This window comes from Lissotriton vulgaris, chromosome 4_1 (genome assembly GCF_964263255.1).
Source record: "Lissotriton vulgaris chromosome 4_1, aLisVul1.2, whole genome shotgun sequence".
Lineage (NCBI taxonomy): Eukaryota > Metazoa > Chordata > Amphibia > Caudata > Salamandridae > Lissotriton > Lissotriton vulgaris.
Genome location: NC_141691.1, coordinates 172,520,370 through 172,542,165, shown reverse-complemented (window position 1 = coordinate 172,542,165; position 21,796 = coordinate 172,520,370). Strand labels below are relative to the sequence as shown.

The window sequence follows — 21,796 nt, the reverse complement described above, 5'->3', positions numbered from 1 at the left end:
GCCGGGGGCAGGCGTGCCCGAGAAGACCTCGTTGGGGTTGGTGGTTCACAGCCCGCGGCCTCGACAACACTCGAAGGAGGAGCGTCAAGAACATTACATCGACGCCGAAACGGGCAGGCTTTCCCTTCTAAAGAGGAAAATCACCCCGGAACCCCAATTGGAGTCTTACAAAATCCCCCTCAAGAGGAAAATGAACTCTGCTGGTACTCCAGCCTTGGTGGGGCCCCTTTCACCACAGGCTCATGAGGTCTCGCCCACTTACTCCGATGTGGATGCTGGTGAGGGCGATGAGGAGGATGAATATAGCTATCCGGTCTACACAGACCCAGAGGATACAACTGAGCCCTGGTCAGCTGGGGGTGACCCTGGGGATCCTCATTCGGGACAAGACCCTCAACTCTTTTCTGCAAAGACTTCACCTACAGAAGACTCTGCTGCTTTCAATGCCCTCATTGAACGGGCCGCTGCCAATCACAATGTCCTGCTGCATGCTGACCCTGTGGATGTGGATTTCCTCTTTGACACCTTTTCTGTGTCGGAAAAGACTGTGAAAACTCTGCCAATGCTGAAAGGTGTTTTGAAGCATGCTGCTGAGGTCTTCAAAGAACCTACCAGGGCGAGAGTCATCAACCCAAGGATAGACAAAAAATACAAAGCGGCGCCTACTGATCCAACTTACATTAAAGGACAGTTGCCTCTGGACTCCCTAGTCGTCTCGAATGCCCGGAAGAGGGCCAATTCACAGACTACGGGTGATGCTCCTCCCCCAGACAAAGAATCCAAGGTCTTTGAGGCTTCAGGGAAGAGGGTAGCAGCACAGGCAGCCAACATATGGCGCATCTCGAACACACAGGCGCTTTTGGCACGTTATGACAGGGCGCACTACGATACACTAGAGACCCTTTTACAACACCTGCCAGATCAATATAAAGAAGGGGCTGAGATGCGAATCCAGGAGGGGAAGCTGATCTCCAACGCTTCCATTAAGTGCGCTCTGGACGCAGCTGACACCGCTGCGGGAGCCATTAACACCAGTGTTCTGCTTCGGAGACATGCCTGGCTCAGAATCTCTGGTTTCAAGCCAGACATCCAAACCACCATCTTGAACCAAACGGTCAACCCAGATCACCTGTTTGGCCCGGAGGTTGACACCACCCTAGAGAAAATGAAGAAAGACACTGACACTGCAAAATCCATGGGTGCCTTGCAGTCCCAGCAGTTTCGGGGTGGGTCCTTTCGTCGCTCCAGTAACAGAGGCACCTCAAGGGGTCAGCTTTCACAGTCCGCGCAATTCTACAAGGCCAACACCCAGACTACTTATGCCAACAAGAGTCGTGGTGGATATCGCGGCAACAGCGCCAAAGGCAGAGGACGTGGCAACAACAGCTCCAGGTCCTCTACCGCCAGCAAACAGTGACGTCTTGTCACTGCCCCCCGACCACACAACACCGGTCGGGGGGGGAGACTCCAGCAGTTCCTGCCCGTGTAGAAGTCCATCACCACGGACTGGTGGGTCAGAAAGCTTATCCAATTTGGTTATTGTCTGGAGTTAACTTCCACTCCACCCAACATACCCCCAAGGCACCGTCCTATATCGGACGAGCACTTGCACTTATTGCAGCAGGAGGTCAACGTCATGCTGCAAAAAGGGGCAATAGAGCTCGTGCCTATGCAGGAAACAGGCACAGGAGTTTACTCCCTGTACTTCCTGATTCCAAAGAAGGACGGGTCTCTCAGGCCCATCCTGGATCTCAGGCCCCTCAACTTCTACATCCTGTCGGAGATCTTCCATATGCTAACACTGCAGCAAGTGCTCCCGTTACTCCAGCAGGGGGACTTTCTCTCAACTTTGGACCTAAAGGATGCGTACTTTCACATTCCACTACATCCTTCACACAGGAAATACCTCAGGTTCACCATCCAAAACCAGCACTACCAATTCAAGGTGTTGCCTTTCGGTGTCACCACGGCACCCAGGGTGTTCACGCGACAGTGGCGACACATCTCAGGAGACAAAACATCCACGTCTACCCCTATCTGGACGACTGGCTCATCCAGCGAAGTCAGCCCAGCAGTGTGCCGCCCACGTGTCCTACACCATTCACCTGCACGATCTGGGATTCTCACTGAATTACCCAAAATCCCACCTCCAGCCCGCCCACATACGGCAGTATCTGGGCGCGACCATAGACACTCTGGCGGCCACAGCACAGCCGAATTCAGTGAGAGTCAGCAGCATTCAATCGCTGATCCAAAAATTCAGGCCTCAACACTCGCTTCCAGCAAGAGTGTTCATGCAGTTGATAGGCATGATGGCCTCCTGCATCTCCATTGTCCCGCACGCGAGACTACATATGCGTCCGCTTCAGGAGTGCTTAGCACGTCAGTGGACTCAGGCTCACGGCCAGTTGAAAGACCTAGTGTTGGTGAGCGGTCGGGCATACAACTCTCTGCATTGGTGGGATCCACGAAACCTTTGCAAGGGCCGACCGTTCCAGGAGCCTGTGCCACAGATCATCCTGACGACGGACGCTTCTCTCCAGGGATGGGGAGCGCATGTACTCTAATACACTGTGCAGGGACTATGGACGCAACAACAAGGGAAGATGCACATCAATGTTCTGGAACTGATGGCAATCTTCATGGCACTGAAAGCCTTCAAAGTACATCTGTGCAACAAGGTCGTGCTGATCCGGACGGACAACATGACTGCAATGTACTACATTCAAAAGCAGGGAGGAACACACTCTCCGCAGCTGTCTCATTTAGCTCAGAGCATGTGGAAGTGGGCCATTCAGAGGAACATCTTCCTCATGGCAGAGCACCTCCCGGGCAAGGACAATCAGATGGCGTACCTGCTCAGCAGGCACAGCCACCAAATGCACGAGTGGGAGATACATCCATCGATTCTCCAACCGTACTTCCGAAGGTGGGGTCATCCAGAGATCGACCTCTTCGCCGCAAGGGAGAGCGCAAAATGCCAAAGCTTCGCCGCCAGGTTCCCACACCCGCAGTCTCAGGGCAATGCGATATGGATGAACTGGTCAGGCAAATTTGCGTACGCTTTTCCCCCAGCACCTCTGATACCGCTGGTGGCACGCAAGCTCAGGCAGCACTCAATGACTCTCATCCTGGTTGCTCCAACGTGGGCTCGCCAACCATGGTACACCACGTTTCTAGAACTGTCCGTGGTACCGCATCAGAGACTACATCTCACACCCAGCCTTCTGACGCAGAGCCATGGCGACATTCAGCATCCAGATCCTCAACAGCTCAACCTGGCGATCTGGCTCCTGAAGTCCTAGAATTTGGCTACCTGCACTTACCTTCCGACTGTATGGACATCATTCGGGAGGCAAGGAAGCCCACCACCAGAGCATGCTATGCGGCAAAATGGAAGCGGTTTGTCATTTATTGTGCAGACCACAACATTAACCCGCTGGATGCTTCTATTCAGAACATCATCTGTTACCTTTTCCATCTGTTCAAGTGTAATCTGGCCTATGCTTCCATTCGCATTCATCTGTCTGCAATGGCCGCTGATCTTCAAAATAGGCAGCACCTCTCCCTCTTCAGGGTGCCTGCCATTAAGGCTTTTCTGGAAGGGCTCAAAAGAGTCATTCCTCCACAGACTCCACCAGCTCCTGAGTGGAACCTCAATGTGGGGTCCTTACCAGGCTGATGGGTCCTCCCTTTGAAATACTGCATTCCTGCGAGATTCAGTTCTTGACGTGGAAAGTGGCTTTCCTCATAGCAATTACATCGCTACGGAGGGTTAGTGAATTACAAGCCCTTCACTATCCAAGAGCCATTTATTCAGATTCATTCCAACAGGGTAGTGCTTTGCACTAACCCTAAATTTCTACCCAAGGTTGTGTCTCAATTTCATATCAACCAGACAATCTAATTACCTGTTTTCTTTTCAAAATCCTGAGTCACTGGCGGAGCGGATGCTCCATACCCTTGACGTTAAAAGGGCCCTAATGTATTACATCGATAGGACCAAGGATTTTAGGAAAACTAAGCAACTCTTTGTCGCCTTTGCACCGCACCACAAAGGTAAACCTATTTCCAAGGCTGGTATTGCTAGGTGGATCGTTAAATGTATCCAGATCTGCTATCTAAAAGCAAAACGCACTCTTACCATTCCGCCAAGAGCCCACTCCACCAGAAAGTTGGGGGCCTCTATGGCATTCCTTGGAAACATTCCTTTGGAAGACATATGTAGAGCAGCCACATGGTCTACCACACACACATTTACTAAGCATTACTGTGTTGATGTGCACTCCAAACAGCAGGCAGCTGTAGGGCAGGCTGTTCTCAAAACACTTTTCCAAACTGCTGCAGCTGGCACGAGCGGCCGCCGCTAATGGAGGGACTGCTATGTATTCTAAGCACAGATAAGAATTCAGCAGCCCACATGCCTCGAACCGAATATGCTACTTACCAGTATGCATCTGTTCTTGGCATGTAGGGCTGCTGACATTCATATCGCCCGCCCTCCTCCCCGGCGCCTGTAGCAGCTGCAGTATTCACATGTACTCATGGCATGGTCATCATTCACTGAGTTTCCCTCCATCTTGGCCACAATGGCTAAAAACAATCTGGGGATGGAGTCGATGCCTATGCGCACTGTAGTCCAGGGGAGGAGCCACCTATCTCGTGATACTTCGAAGACTCTTCCAGGACAACAATGTGCAATCATCCAGACCCAACACTAGGCGGCGATCTATGCACAGATATGAATGTCAGCAGCCTTACATGCCAAGAACAGATGCATACTGGTAAGTAGCATATTCGTTATTCAACAGGTTGAATGATAGGCCTTGTTTGGAAACAATTTCTAAATATGTATTTGGCACAATACTCTGTCCCTCTATGCACACCCTCTAGCCCCACATAAATCACTTTACCTTATTCCCTTTCTCCCCTCTAGGCACTCACTATTTATGTCTAATAGTTGCCTATATTTGTATAGCATGGTTCAGTGTGATTAAATAACACTGTTAACTAAATACGTAACGTGATTGTCTTGAATATGCTGTTTTGAAATGTGTATGTATTGTGTTTTGGTGCGATTTGGCATGTACTGGGACCAAGTTATTCATTGTACTGTCACCTGCGGTACCAAGCAGGAGGTAAATGTAGCATGAAATTCTATGGGCAACCAATCCCAACCAAGTGTCTTTTTCCTGACGAGCGCAACAATAGCATGATGCAATTTGCTCGGTGTAAGTGGGGCACCTAACGTCTATTTATAGCGGACACCTTTGGTAGTTGTATTTCGGCAAGGATGGAATCAATTTTGTTGGGGTCACAAGGGTGAGGAGCGGCTTATAAGTTGGTATAATACCCATAAAATGCCCCATTAATATCCAACTGAGTTGTTTTAATGTTGTTTTGTAAGGCGTCACTGACAGAATGGGCATTTGTGGCAGCTGCAGTTTAATCAGTTGCACTAACAGTTTACTGACCTTATCGCCATATGTGTGAGCTCTCTGTGTATAAGCTGCATAATCAATAATACACAGTCCTTCAAGGAGTTCTGCAGATTTGATTCTGGTTTCCTGTAGGTGGTCAGTGAGTACATGGTCTACGGCTACCTCTTGTTTTATGGATCCCAACCGATCCTGTATGTGTGTGTGTGTGTGTCTTTCTTGATGACTGTTTTGTGTGTCCCCACTATAGTATTAATAGAAACACCCATCGCTACAATGTTAAGTGTTTCTCATTGCGCCAGGTACGATGAGGCAGTATTGACATTTTTTGCAAAATGTGTAGATCATGGTAACTAGGGTTGCCCTGGATATTATGTTTTCTAATAATTGAGGTTCAATTCGCCAAGTTGGCATGAGAGTGGAGATTCAGCCCCAAGTCACGCTAAGTTCCCTGGAGTTGTGGTCTGACAGCGTCTTTCCCAAATACTTTGCGTGTGTAACATCAGCTTGTAGGTAGGTGGGGACAGAGCATCAGATCCAGGCAGACATGCAATTTATGAGGAACCAGACTTCACTATATAGCCTGCATTTATAAAGCTCTCATTCTACTCCACAGCTTGAGGTTTATTGTAAACTGAAAGATGTCCCACCACTAGCCCCAGCGGAACTAGCCCTTCCTAGACTCAGTTTTAAATGCTGTCACAGAGATAGCATACTCCAACCAGCAGAGAGTGATGGTGTTTCAACAGCAGCTGCCTCTTTTTCAGTCAAATTGTCCATTAACTGTAAAAATGGGGATGAATCCAGTGGGCATGATTGCATTTTGCTTAGCAGTTGTGTTGCATGCCATATTACACATGTACCCATTACCACCAACTTTGTATAGGAGCCAAAAAGTGAATCCAGGCAGTCAGTCTGATTTGGGCACGTGCTAACTGCTACACATTGCTTTCAGGTCCGAAATGCTGGTAGTAGCCCCATCATAAGCATGGAAGGACCACTGCAAGTGTCTATTTTTGCCAAAGTAGAAAATATCATGTATGTAGTCTGTCCAGGTTTTTTGGGGCCTGGAGGTAGGAGGAGTCTGGTTATAGTATGAGTTAATAATCCTGGCAAAATGCAGTGTCTTTGAGCCATACAACCACAGAAGGAAGTGATTGCCTGCTTCAGAAAAAGGCTGCACTCCTACCTAGCGCTTCCCAACCCTAGTAGGTTTAGGGGATGCGATTCTGCCAGAATATCTTAGGGTGATCGAACTCCCCAGTTACCTGTGGGTATTTTTCATCTGGGAGCCCGTTCTTGTGAAGTTGAAGTCGTAAGGTCCATGTAACTTCACTGCTGTCAGGATCTTCCGTACCTGCTTGTGCCGGAGGAAGCGGGCAGTGATGGGCCTGATACCGGTCAGGATCAGGGGTCTGCGTCATATTCTGTGTGCCATCTGCTTTTCCAGTGGGAGAAAGAAGGAGATGCCAAAGAGGGTGGGCAAAAAGTCCCAGAGGAAGCCATTAACATAGACGCCTTCTGTGGGATACCAAAGAAGAGGACGTTGTCTCTATGGCTCAGGTATTCAATCTCCAAGACCTTGTCACACAGGGCACAGAAGGCTTGGTCCCTCTCCCGGAGAAGCTCGAATCTGGATTCCAAGGAGGACAGCCGATGGTCCAGAGCTTCGACCTTTTGGTGGAAGCCAGAGATTTCAGCACGGATCGATTAAGTCTCAACCACAAAGTTGGTCATCTTCAAGTCCATGGTCTCCAGCTTGTGCCCACCGCAGTCACCTGCTTGAGGATTAGTTCCATAGTAGTCTCTGGGGTGCCCGACGGGAAGGGCGTGGACTTGGTCTGGGAGACCACATCTGTGAAGAGCAGTTGCCTCATCTGCTTCCCAGGCCATTGCGCTAAGGGTTGTCCTGTGATAAGCACTGAGTGGCTAGTAGTTCAGGCGTTGCTCTTGCAGGCGCTTCTTGCACAAAAAAGGGGCTGAAACAGGTGATGACCGCCAAGGAGGGCTGCATGAGGCAAGTCAGTTCAAAGGGACACCAATGCATAAGTGGGACCGTGAAGGAGGGGTAATGGAGTGCCTCCTGTGAACTGCGGTAAGTGACCCCCCTCCTCAATAGAGGCATCATTACACGGGCATCGGTGTCAGCGCAGATGCCGCTGCCGGGCGGCCGGGATGCTCGGACCCTGGTTGCAGCGTTTCGGGCCATAGTGAAGGGTGTGACCCTGAGACCTACAGAGTGATTGGATTCGGTAGTGTGATGGTAAAAGGAAGCCGAATCAGAGGCCTACTAGAAGGGAGTCTCCCAGCACCCTGTGCTAGGACGCACCATCTGCAGCGCCCGCAGTGGCAGGACGGACGGTCTGCAGGTCTCAGTGTCCAGGGCCAGCTCTTCCAAGGCGATGAACTCACTGCGCTGGGGGTCTGACAGGACTGGATGTGGCACTGGTGCTGTGTGGTGGGGGATCCCTCATGCCTGTAAAGTAGCAGCATCCTTCCAAGAGGTGTCCCTTATGCCAGTGCTGGGGGGGCGCCACCCCGTCCATAAAGCAAGGCAGGTCAGTGGCTGGTTATCGCACAGGGCCAGCGCTTCTGTGGGGTCCCACCGTGGTAAAGGCCCCATGAGGAGGGGAGCAGAGTCCTATGCGTGTCCCAGCCCTTTTGGGGTGCTGGGACCCACGAAATCGCTCTGTGCACAGAGTAGGACTGGCCAGGCAGCACAGAGTAGGAGCCGAGAGGCCAAGCAGATGAAATGGAATGGAAAGCGGCCCGTGCTCCTGCTGAGAGGGGGGCTGTCCACGTGGGCCAAGCGCCACAATATAGAGTAGACTGGATGCAGCTGGTCTCATTCTGGTCTCCCCCGCCCTCGTGAGGTGGTCGCGGGGGTCCAATCATGGCTCAGTAGTGAATTGTCTGAATGACGCAACAGAGCTGGGTGGGCCCTCCTGGGCCTGTCTGTTATTTTCAGAGGCCTGCCCCAGCTGCAGAGGTTTGGGAACCGGGCCCTGTGGAGAGGCAACTGGGGCAATACTGATTAACAGTACCCCAAGGGGACAGTCTCGGCGGCTCAGCAGTAACCGTGGGCGGAGTTCACGGAGTTGCATTATGTAGAGCTACAGAAAGTGCAAACAAAATTCTGCTGCACTAGGCGGAGTTTCATAAGCGGCGGAGTATGGTAGAAAAATGCTGTTCCTTGCGAACAGCACCATGCACAGTGCAAGCTTACCTTGTTTGCCGCTCAAGTAGATTTTTACTCGAGCGGCATCTTTACCAACGCGAAGGGCCAGTTTCTCAATGCAAGCGGTCGCGACCACTCTCAATGAGAAACCTGCCCCCCAACCCCCGCATTGAGAAATATCGCCAGGAGGTTTATATTCCACGCTCACCCTCGCCTACTTGATGTTGGCGATCGCGAACTAGGAAAAAGCTCGCCTGGAGGTGGATGTTCCTCATTTGCGCTCGCCAACTTGACGTTGGTGAACGCAAGCGAGGAAAAAACCTTAGCTGCGCCAGGCAGACTTTTTCGGAACTCTGTGCAACATGGAGTGCGGGGAATGTCCGCGAGCGGAGCAGAGTTCACCGCCCAGTGTTACTCAGCAGTGACCCAGCAGTAGTTTAGGCAGCTCGATGCAGCCGGTCTGTGACGTCGCGTCCCTTGGCCATAGGCTCCCCTGGGATCAAAAGCCGCGTAGCCGTGCGAGACATCTCAGGGCTGGTAGCGATGTCCTGCTGCCCTACCCAGCCGCTGGTGTCTGCTATCCGGGTTCAGGGACGCCCCCCGGACCTCACCGTAGGTCAAGGCACAGCTGTGGTGAGAGTGGTGATTAGAGGCCACTCTGTCAGACAGTGCTTTTAATGGAAAAAAATAAGTTCAGGTACTCACCAAATTGAGATGTGGACTAGGGGGCTAGGTTAGGGGGGCACACCTTACAGGCTAGACCCGAACCTTGATGTTGACGAACTCACCTCCCACTGCCTCACAGTTCTTGCAGATGAAATCAATAACGTCGCTCCACTCAAAAGCAAAAGATTAAGGCCCACCCCCTCAGGACCCTGGTTCATCAAATCCCTCTATGAAGAAAGGAAGCAGCTAAGATTCCTGGAGAAACAATGGAGGCAAGTGCCCTCCACCGATAACTTGTCCACGCTTTGCTCCGCAAGATCCAAGTACCACAAGCACATCTTCCTTGGGAAAGTGGCGCACTTCAAAACCCTCCTTGACTCAGCCAAAAATAGACCCAAAAAACTATTCGATCTCATCAAGATTCCTGACTGCTCTCCCCCATCCTCCAAGTTGGAGGATTCTTCAAAGAGAGCAGCGGATTTCGCTATATTCTTCGACGAAAAAGTAAAATCACTTGTGGATCAGGTTGCTCATCATACCCCTCCAGAGGATTGCAAATCCTTAGCCATTTGGCAAAACTTTGACCCCATATCTGAAGATGCCCTTCTCAAGTGCATCCGCGAAACAAAGCCCTCCAACCATCATCTGGACCCCATCCCCAGTGCCATTGCCATTGACTTTTATACCCTTTCCCTCTCCTACTGGACCACTCTGGTCAACCTCTCCCTCTATCAAGGCTCCCTTCCCGTCGCCTACAAAACTGGGCAGGTCACCCCGCTACTCAAAAAACCAACTGCTGATGCGTCTGGCCTCAACAACTTCCGCCCCATCACTAACTTACCCTTTCTTGCGAAGATTACAGAAAGATGTGTAGCGAAACAACTCTCTCGTCATATCAAGGACAATGATCTTCTTGACAATTGCCAGTCTGGCTTCATTCAAAACTGCAGCACTGAAACAGCCCTACTGCAAGTGGTTGATGACGCGCTGAGGATCCTCGACTCGGGGGGGTCTTGTCTTCTAATTCTCCTTGACCTTTCTGCAGCCTTTGACACTGTCAATCACAACACCCTCCTCAACATTCTTAAACAGAGAATGGGCATGGAGGGCACTGTGCTTAAATGGTTTCCCTCCTTCCTCTCTGATAGATCCCAAATGATCAAAATAGCGAACAGTCTTTCTTCTCCTGTGGCGGTAGGTCAAGGTGTTCCTCAAGGCTCTATACTTGCACCCACATTGTTCAATCTCTATTTAGAACCACTAGGAAATCTCCTGAGTAAATCCGGGATCCACTATCATCTCTATGCTGACGACACTCAAATCTACCTCAAGGTTGCATCCACTCACAATCTCTCTATCCTAAGCTCTACTCTCGACTCTATTCATAACTGGATGTTTACTCATCAACTGATTCTGAATCCCTACAAAACCGAATTCCTCCTCTTCTCCTCTTCAATCTCTCCTCCCCCGGTGCAATCATGGATGGATCAGTGGAATCTACTTAACACTAAACCCATCATTGCAGACAGCGCAAAATCCCTGGGTGTCATTCTCGACAAAAAACTCAATCTAATCCCCCACATCAATTCCATTGCAAAGTCTGCTCAATACCATCTGTGCCTTCTCTGGGGAATCCGTCGCTTCTTCCCGGAGCAGGACCTCATAACCCTGGTGCAATCGCTGGTCCTCTCCAGACTTGACTACTGCAATTCTCTTCTTACTGGCCTCCCCAAATCCCACTTGTCCCCCCTTAAATCGGTTTTCCATTCAGCAGCTCGTTTCATTTATGGGGCAATAAGAAGCGACCACATCACACCGATGCTATCCACCCTTCGCTGGCTTCCAATCGAGGCTAGAGCTGCATGTATCACCCACAAAGCCTTGCACTCCTCCTCTCCTCGCTACCTGGCGAATAAACAAACTCTCTGGAGGCTCGGAAAATCTGTTGCTTGAACCTCCCACTTTCAAGAAGGAAAGAACAATGGCACAATCCTTTTCAGGCAATGCGGTGAGAATCTGGAACTCCCTTCCGCCGCAGCTCCGGACCACCACCACCTCCTCCCAGGCCTTCAAAACTGACCTCAAAGTTCTCCTCCTTCAAAGACACTTCCAAATATAATTCATGCCCTCTCTATTATCTGAAGGAAGCCCTTCCATTATAGAAAAATCTACTTTACATGACTATGGAAGTGTCTTCCCAGTGTGTTCCTGTGGTTTGAGAGTCTGCCATTTATTGCAGTATTATCTTTCTACCTGTGTTTGGTACCCGTGTGTAACATGCACCCGCCACTTTCTCTAGTAACACACTGCTTTCTACCTCTTTCATTTGATTTTTTTCCGATACCTGCACAGGTGCCACCACTGCCTGCGTGGCGTTTGTTCTTGTGCTTGAGTGTCCTCCATGTATAGCAGTATTATACCTCTATGTTTACTTTGTACGCTTTTGTAAATTGCAAACGTCACTTTTTCCTCCTATAATGCACCGTTTGCTACCTCTTATATTTTGTTGATTCACGATTGTCACTTTAGTAATGCACCGTTTGCTACCTCTTGTATTTTGTTGATTCACGATTGTCACTTTAGTAATGCACCGTTTGCTACCTCTTGTATTTTGTTGATTCACGATTGTCACTTTAGTAATGCACCGTTTGCTACCTCTTATATTTTGTTGATTCACGATTGTCACTTTAGTAATACACCGTTTGCTACCTCTTGTATTTTGTTGGCTCACGATTGTTATTTTTGCTTCATTTAATGTAACGTTTGGTTTTGTATTTTGTGCACTTATAATGTTCTCATGTATCGGTTCTGTTCATATTGTGAAGCGCTCTGACACCTTCGGGTAAAGTCCGCGCTATATAAAAACACATAAATAAATAAAAATAAATACATTTATCTCGGCACCCACATCTATAATACGGCGCAGGCGCATAGCAAAAGGATTCCCTCATTTTCATGGAGCTACGCCCCCATGCAAATGAGGGAACTCCCTCTGGTGATAGCGGTGGTGCTATATTTGCGCCAGCGCTATCTGTACTACAGAAAGGGCTGCACAAGCTTCTGTGGCCCTTTCTGCAACACCAAAATGCCCGAGGGGAGGGAGGGGGGCAAAAAGTGGGCCCACATGCCCGTTTCGTCACCAGGGCACTTTCCATAATACGGCTCCGGGTTAGGGTGACCAACCGTCCGTAAATTTCACGGACAGTCCGTAATTTTGGCTGTCTGTCCGTTGTCCGTGAAGGAATCTTTAACAGACGCCATTTGTCCGTAATTTTAACCGGGCACAGCTTGCCCCCACCTCCCTTCTTGACTCCGATGCTGTATGAAAGCTCAGACCCCCAGCAGCATTGGAGAGGCACAGCGGGATGGCAACCCTCGCACCTTCAGCCCTTGATGAGCTGTTAAGAGGTGCTCGAAGGTGACAGAGGGAGGGGCTGCAGGTTCAGGAGCAGGGGGCATCCATTCACATGCAAACAGCCCTGAATGCGTCTTGTATCTGCTATTTAGAGGGGGGCTCACACATTCCATTTCTACCCAGGGCCCCAAACATCCTAGACTCGGCCAGATTACACCCCTGATTACACCGAGGCAGCACCTGCTTCTCTTCACCGAGCTTAATTACTGTCACTAATTTGTAAGCAAACCTCGGTTCTTCAAACATGCATAATGTAAAACAATAAAGAAATGGCACAATCGCACCCACACTGATTAACAAAGTATGGAGGACAATCAGTTCAATCAGTTCTCTTAGAGTATCTCCTGTAAGTGCTGTACATCACAGTGGGGGGTGGTATTTTGGACTGAGAGCCTGTCTTCTCGTTGTCTTGTGCAGGAGGGGGCGAGAAGCCCAAGATGATACTAGAATACTGCATGCCCACCCCTGTGCCAACCCTGGTGGATCACGTTCCCTCTCCTGTGATGCCTCCTGCTCCTGTACCCCATGTTGTGGCTCCAGTCCACCCCCCACCCCCTCCCCCGCCTGTGACAGCTCTTGTCCCCCATGTTGTGGCTCCAGTCCACCCCCGCCTGTGATGGCTCTTGTCCCCCCCTGTGGTGGATCCTGTCTCCGCCCTGGGTGGCTTCTGTCCCAGTCCTGGAACGGCCCCTGCAGCGAGGGTGAAGTTCTTGATGGGCCTCTTCTCAAAGGGCTCAGCTCAAAATTAATATGGAAAGGTGGACGAGTAAGTAAGTGAAGGGATGGGTGAATGGCTGGATGAATTAGTGAAAGGGTGAATGGATGAATGAAAGATTGAATAAATGGATAATGAGAGAGGATAGATGGATTGATGAGTGAGGGGAAGGATGGAGAGAAAATGTAAATAGCTGGATGTATGGGTGGAAGGGTAGCTGGATGATTGATGAGGGGAAAGATGGATGAGGGGAAGGATGATGGATGGAGGGGATGGATCAGGGGAAGGATAAATTAATGAGGGGAAGGATGGATGGATGGAGGGGAAGGATGGATGGATGAGGGGCAGGATAAATGGATGGGGTGGATGGATGGGTGAGGGGAAGGATGGATGAAAGGAAGGATGGATGAGTGGAAGGATGATGGATGGATGGAGGGGAAGGATGGATGGATGAGGGGCAGGATAAATGGATGGGATGGATGGATGGGTGAGGGGAAGGATGGATGAAAGGAAGGATGGATGAGTGGAAGGATGATGGATGGATGGATGGAGGGGAAGGATGGATGGATATGGGGCAGGATAAATGGATGGGATGGATGGATGGATGGGTGAGGGGAAGGATGAAGGATGAGGAGAAGGATGGATGGATTGAGGGTAAGGATGGATGGATGAGGGGCAGGATAAATGGATGGGATGGATGGATGCGTGAGGGGAAGGATGGATGAAAGGAAGGATGGATGAGGGGAAGGATGGATGGATGACGGGAAAGGATGGATGATGAGGGGAAGGGTGGATGGATGATGAGGGGAAGGATGGATGGATGGATGATGAGGGGGTGGGTGAAAGGATGGATGATGAGGGGTGGGTGAAAGGATGGATGATGAGGGGAAGGATGGATGGATGATGAGGGGTGGGTGAAAGGATGGATGGATGATGAGGGAATGGATGGATGATGAGGGGAAGGATGGATGGATGATGAGGGGAAGGTTGGATGGATGGATGGATGGATGGATGATGAGGAAAAAGGATGGCTGGATGATGAGGGAAAAGGATGGATGGATGATGAGGGGAATGATGGATGGATGATAAGGCGAAGGACAGATGGATGGATGGATGGATGATGAGGGAAAAGGATGGATGGATAATGAGGGGAAGGATGGATGGATGATGAGGGAAGAGGATGGATGGATGATGAGGGAAAAGGATGGATGGATGATGAGGGGAAGGATGTATGGATGATGAGGGGATGGATGGATGGATGATGAGGGGAAGGACAGATGGATGGATGGATGGATGATGGGAAGGACAGATGGATGGATGGATGATGGGTGGGTGAAAGGATGGATGGATGGAGAGTGGGTGAAAGGATGGATGGATGGATAAGTAGGTGGGTGAAAGGATGGATGGATGGATGGATGATGAGTGGGTGGGTGAAAGGATGGATGGATGATGAGTGGGTGGGTGAAAGGATGGATGGATGGATGGATGGATGGATGAGTGGGTGGGTGGATGGTGGGTGGGTGAAAGGATGGATCACTGGATTGGATGGTGGGTGGGTGAAAGGATGGATGGGTGGGTGGATGGTGGGTGGATGATGGGGGGTAGGTGGATGAGTGAAATGATGGATGGATTGATGGATTGAAAAGTGCAAGGGTGAATGAATGGACATATGAGTGAAATGGTGGGTGTAAGGATGGATGAGTGAGTGAAAGGGAGGGTAGATTGACAAAAGGATGAATAGATGTGTGAAGGAGTGAAATGATAGATGGATGAGTGATAGGGGCAATGGATGGATTCATGAGTGGATGAGTAGATGGATGGGTGGGTGGATGGATGGATGGAAGGAAGGCTAAGTGAAAGGGTCGATGGAGAGAGAAAGGAAGGATGGATGGATGATTAAAATAGTGGATGGGTGGAAGGATTAGTAAGTGAAAGGATGGATGGATTGGTGAAAGGGTAAATGGCTGAATGGATGAGTGAATGGATGGATGGGTTGAAGAGTGGATGGATAAGTGTACAGATGGAAAGGGTGGATGGATGGATGGATAATGGAGGATGAGTAAAAGGATGGATGAGGGGATGGATGAGTGAAATGATAGATGGAAGGATACACGATGGATAGGTTTGCAAATGGTTGAATATGTTTGGAAATGGCTGGGCTTACTTATATACTATTGCGCGACCTCTGATGTGTCTGTAAAACGTACCTATTGTCCTAAAGTTTTGTCCTGAATTTTGACCTCCTGTCCTGAATTTGTGTCCTGAATTTTGACCCTTTGTCCTGAATTTTTACACTCACCGTCCTGAATTTGCACCAATGCCAGTTGGCCACCCTACTCCGGGTGTTCATTGTAGAATGTGAACCAAATATGGGCCAGCTCTCTAATTGGATACAAGGCTGTGATAACCCAAAGCAAATTAGTCAAATGTAGCCGTAGCAAACAGTTATACAATAGGATTGATCCAAGATACAGTTTTAAAAGAGAGATCATTTAATTTTGTTTTTTAAAACCTTAATGTCTTCAACATAACACCAAGATTCAGTGCAACTTTCTGAAGGGAAAGCGGCTGCAGCTTGTGATACATGTGCAGTGGTTTGCCGCAATACTTTTGTGAGGAGTGTCATCTAATGACTTTGAGGAGGTAATCAAAACAAAGATTTTATTATCGTTTGAGTGAAGGGCTTTGTTTCTCCTACTCTAGCAAAGTATTTCTTAGAGATGCATTTGGCTCCGGTGCTGCGTAATACAGCCGTGGAGATGGCTTGGTCAGTTACACGTTTGCAGCTGGCAACTGATCTAATGTCCAGGCCACAATTTTGATTCTCAGCAAGGCTAACTCTGCCTTTCATACTTCTGAGGTAGGCAAATTGAGTACGAATAATATATAAAGATAAGTTATTTCAGCACTGTAAAAAAGTGTGGTTCGAATTTGCTCACATCATATTCATGCTTCTACTGTCAACTCCTAAGTTATTCTAGGAAATGTGTAACGACGGTGAAGGCAGACTTCACAGCCAAACATATTTCCTTTTAGCTGATCCAGGGTCTGGTAATCATTGCTCCAGCTTCTATACAGGACCCAGACAGCCACCCCACTGTCCTTTCTTGGCATAAGTAAATTACTTGATGATGGAGACACATGACGGAAGCGCACGATTCGTAAGCAGCAGCTTCTTGTCTGTCCGGCCTGCTACCAAAGCGCTTATTCCATGCCAGCTGGTAGTGATGGACTGAGCGAAAGTGCCTTGAGTATTCCGATCACCATGTAGAGGTTTTTTCATATTCTCTTCTTTTTAATCCTAGGAGTGCCTTCCTATGCCTTGTATGCATTTGTTTTGAAACAGAAATTTTAAGCGAAACCATACATATGCTTTTTAATATTGTCCGTGTGGACTATCATACACAGAGTTCAAGATGAGCTTAAATAACTTCTTTGTCTATTATTGTTGTATCTAATGGGGAGACGTTAGCTGACTATGGAAATAAGAGTTGGAAGGTTTTTGATTATCCAGAAGTTGCAGCTGTTATAAAGTGCTTTAAACATAATTTAGAGTTGTTCACTCACTCTGTTTTTATTGTTTTTCTTCAAGGGATTTATTTTGTAGAAGATGTTTTACAGCCAATGTCACAAGGCCAAAGGTCTGGTATGACCAGCCAACAAAGTGGAAAAATTCTAGCCAATGACCTTGATTCTTCTCTTGCTAATTTAGTAGGAAGTAAGTAAAAAAAAAAAGTATTTGGTATTATTAATTTTCATGTGTTTGAGCAGTAAATTTACAATTGTTTTTTTTTTTTTTTGTTTCCCAGACTTAGGCTTTGGTGGAACTCCAACCAAAAAGTAAGTTTGACTGAAAATATTTAGAGTTCTGCCTTATTTTCTTATTAGTGTTTTGAAGCAGTAAGATGTGATAACTGGAATCCCTGTAGACCATATGCTCTGCATACTGCAGCCATCTAGTGTTGCATGTAGACATTGTAAGTTGTTTTTCTTTTTAACATTTTTGCTTTCAGTGTGACTGGTGTTCCCTCTGCTGTAGCAACGCACCATGACAAAGACTCAATCGTAGTTTTCTCATATGCCAACATTTTAGAATTGGAAAGAGACAGATTAAGAAAAAAATCATGGAAAATGCATATAAGAAAGTGTCCTCTTTTTGCACGGTTACCCCCACTTTTTGCCAAACTGCTGATGTACTTTCACTGAGTGTGCCCCACGTTCCTGCCAAACAGGTACCCAGGGCCTATGTTCTTTCCCTAAAACTGCATTCAGACAAAACCCAATTGGCAGTTTTTGGCCACATGTCAGTCCCTTGTTAATTGTACCACAGGTACCAAGGCCTCTAAGGGCTTATTTCTCTTTCCTCTTTAGAGTTTTATATATCGCGAACTAGACCTGAGAGACATGAGCACCAGTTTCATTACATGAGCACACACATTAATTTTTGGGAGATTAAGTGATTTGCCCAGAATCACAGGATGTTGAGCGTCGCTGCCAAAACTCGAACCCGGTTCCCCAGCTTCAAGGTCGACCGCTCTAGCCGTAAGGCTGCATCCTCTGTAAGTAAGGCTACTTATTGTGCCACCCTTAGAGGCACTGTACCTTTACACACACACACACTGCATGTTTTGATGCAGAACAAAGTGAAGTCGACAGTACACATCCCTGTGTGCCATGCCTACAACCCACTGCCCTGGCATAGGTCAGCCACCCCTCTAGCTGGGTGCACTATATCAGTGGTGAGGGTACGGTTGCATGAGCCCTGTACCCCTATGCTGTCTAAGCCAATTCTTAGACATTGTAATTGCAGTAATCCCATTAAGAGTATATGGTGCTGGGAGTTTGTCATTGCGGACTCCACCGCACCATAACAGCTTTACTGAAAACTGGGAATTTGGTATCAAACTTCTCAGCACATTAAACTCACGCTGATGCCAGTGTGGGATTTAATGAAAAAAAACCTCAGAGGGCATCTTGGAGATGCCCCCTGAAAAACGACCTAACACTAGTGTCCTGGCTGACTGACTGCTCGCCAGCTGCCACCACCAGACATGTTTCTGGACCCCATTGATCGAGAGCCTGCTGCTATCGGGGGTCTGGAACAATGCACATCTGGGATGAGGTGCCAATCCTCCTCCCCCAGGATGGGCAGGGTCCACGAAGGAGAAGCTTCAAAGGCTTGCTGCCTTTGTGAGCTTCCCCAGGTCTTTTGCTGCTTCCAGCAACTGGGACCCACCGGTTCTGACCCCCACTTTGGGCAGGAGAATCAATGGGAAAACCAAGTGAGGAAGAGAGGTGTGCCCACTTTAGCCAACCCCACCCCTCAGGTGCGGGAGGTGAGGTGAAGCACAACTCTCAGTCCCCGCCAACTTGCAGATGGGGGAACCCAGCCAAGCAGAGAGAAGCATATGCCCCCCTCCCTCTGGAGGGTGGCATAATAGAGGGTGTTCCCACCCCAAGGAAGGGACCCATTGGTCCCAACCTTTACTTACCAGTAACACCCCTAAATCTAGTATTTAGGGGCAACCCCGAACCTTGCCTCCTTAGATGAAAACCTGAAGAGAAGGACCGAAGAAGCCGTGCTGAACTAAGAAGAGGATGCCCACTGACTTGGCCCCAGCCGTATCGGCCAGTATGCTCGTCGAACCTGCTCCAGCGAAATCACGGTGTGTCCTGCAACAAGCAGCTCTCAAGAACACGAAGGACCTGCCCTGCCCTGCCTTCCAGACCCAAGACTTTATCTCCTGTGAGCACCGGATTTGCACACCCAAAGACTCTGGCCAAAACCGCGAGAATGCACCCGACGCCCACGGCCCGAGTGGCCCAACACCACAAGGAGGTCTCCCCTGTGATCTTGACCTGAGATCTGGTGATCTCTAATCTGCCTCGAATCTCCAAACAACGCCTGCAGTCCGCGACCGAAACTGGTAAGAAAACCTCACACCTTAAGACACCTCTGCACCAGGCGTCCCAAGGCCTCGGGTGGCCCAACAGACCGTGTCCCAGCATCTCCAGGCATCCCAACTTACCTCTGCAACCGGTGGTCACCTCCAGAAGATCTTCGTCCCGAGCCTGCAGTCCATTGAAATCAACAGGGCACCCGATGCCAAAACAGCACCCTGCACCCAGCCGCCGCTGTGGGAGTACTTTGGGTGCTAACTCGGATGCCCTGAGCCTAACACCAGGAGCTTTGCTCCCACAAACTTGTGGCCTGCTCGTGAGCAGCCACCAACCGGAAACCCCCTACCCCCCTTTGGATAACATTGGGCCTCAGCATAAAATAACTTAATAATATTTTTAATACAAACACATTAGTAGGAGTTCAGTCTTTGAGTGTGTGACATCATTTGCTGCCTGAGTGTGTACATCAAATGCTTAATACTGTCCTCTGATATAGCCTTACTGCTCGCCAACACTACCACAAATGGAGATTAAGGTGCTATCTACTTTTAGCTTTGCCTACTTTTGGGGTTCCACTGGACTCTGTGCACACTATACCTCATTTTGGTATAGTATATACAGAGCCAGCTTCCTACAATGTATTTTCCCCATTGAATTCTGTTAAACTAGAAGTAATTTTAGGCGGCAAACTGCTAAAATAAAGCCATTATCAGCATTAAAAAATCGTGAGTCTCCCACCTTAATCAGGTCTGTTCGCATGTATCTGTTTCTTTTTCTGCTATTGGGTTATGAGTGCTTAAGGAATAGGTCACTCTGAGTTGAGATAGAGCCTGAACACTAGTGACCTTAGACTTTTCTGTTCTAGATCCCCAAACCCCCACACAAGTACTCCATGCTAAAAAACTTTCATCATGTAGGTTTGAATACTACTTCAAACCTGGAACAGAATGAGAGGCCTAGGTCACATGAGAATTACTTGTGTGGGCGAAGAGTATGGAGAAAACACCTTTGAAATTTTGTCCAAATGCAGCATCGAATTCCTTTGGGTCTTTGAATTACAACCTCTCTTTACTGAGAAATCAAAATTAGTCTGCCAGTTTGGTTTGCAAGACTTTTCCGGTGCAGGAAAACTATTAGGCACCAATGAGATAGATGGTGGGTACATTACAGGATGAATCACTATATATTTGAAGAGCCACTGCCTGAACTTAACTTTAAGGATGTTGAGAGAACTTACTAAAATGGTGAAAGGGGTGGGTCCTCAGGCGTCTGGGGTTCTGTGGGGAACTACGTATTTTACGTGTCCTTTAATGGCACTGACTTCTGAGAGCAGTCATCAGCAGGGACCTTAATTAAACAATCACCCGTACAAAGGCGACACCAGGGCTTACTCAATGGCCACAGAGGATCCCCCCGCTAGCATTTGACTTCGATCGGAGCCTCAACTCCAAAGCAAGGAATAACATCGACAGCCATGCCTTATGTCCTGAACCAACCTAGATGAAACCTCAACAGTCGAGTCGACCCACTGTTCCCAATTAAATTTAGCTTAAGTAGCCTTTTTTGGCATTAATCAGCTAAGCCTTGAGGCTGAGATCCCTAGCCTCCATACCAAGATACCTTGGAGCCCAAGCCTTAATACAGAAATAGCCAACCTCCACACCCAGAGCCTGCCACGGATCTGAAATAGACTGAAAACACCCTGAAAGCTGACATCGAGCTCTACACCAGTGATGAATATAAAGTGGGATCAACCAGACATAAGGCAGAGGAGGATTTATATTGATCCTGTCACTGGTTTTATCTTTGAACACTGTTCAGCATAAGATCAATCCTGTGCCAAAACAAAGCCTCAAAGAGTCTATAGTCCATTTCAAACCTCCAAGAAAAGATAAAGCCAAGCGAAGCCACTCCACTGCCACCTTCATATTCACCATCTCCTGCTCATTCTTGCACATAGATTTAAAACACAAGCCCCTAGATGATTAACCAAACCCTTGTGATGTGTCCACTTGTGATGTGCCCATGTAAAAACCAAGGCTATCTGAAAACATAACAGCATATTGGTCATTCAATAAACCGCAGAACAACAAAAGGGTAAGTTGCACGTGGAGTAAGTATAGATTAATTTCCTCTTTGAGACCTTCTTGAAAACTGATGAATCACTGTAATATTTACTTGGGCTATATAGTATGCTGAGGTGTTGCACTGGAAACTTGTTAAACCATGTGAAATAATTGTCATCATGCCCTGGGTGGAAAAGAAGTCAGAGGCAGTCCTGCAGGGGCCAGTTTACATCCACGATCATGTACATTCAGACAGCCCAATTTGACACACTGCACTCTAAAAAGCATTCAAGCAAGCTACTGGGTACACACTCCAACCAGATAAGGAGACCAAAAAGATTGATACTGCAGGAAAACAAATGGAAGTGGGAGCAGTCACCCAATTTAGTATTTGCACTGCAATACTTGTGATAAACA

At 48.4% G+C, this 21,796-nt stretch overlaps 1 protein-coding gene across 10 annotated transcripts in view; it reads left to right on the top strand.

Annotated features, from left to right (window-relative positions):
• LOC147718545 (phosphatidylinositol-binding clathrin assembly protein-like) overlaps window positions 1–21,796 on the top strand; it is an 882,838-nt gene that overhangs the window by 630,112 nt on the left and 230,930 nt on the right. For 6 of the 10 annotated variants that reach the window (XM_086918490.1, XM_086918491.1, XM_086918484.1 and 3 more), the window contains exons 14-15: window positions 17,005–17,130; window positions 17,222–17,252. In XM_086918490.1, the coding sequence (XP_086774616.1) occupies window positions 17,005–17,130; window positions 17,222–17,252 (157 nt within the window). The remainder of the gene's footprint in view (window positions 1–17,004; window positions 17,131–17,221; window positions 17,253–21,796) is intronic. The other 4 variants (XM_086918493.1, XM_086918492.1, XM_086918487.1 and 1 more) reach the window with 1 other exon arrangement.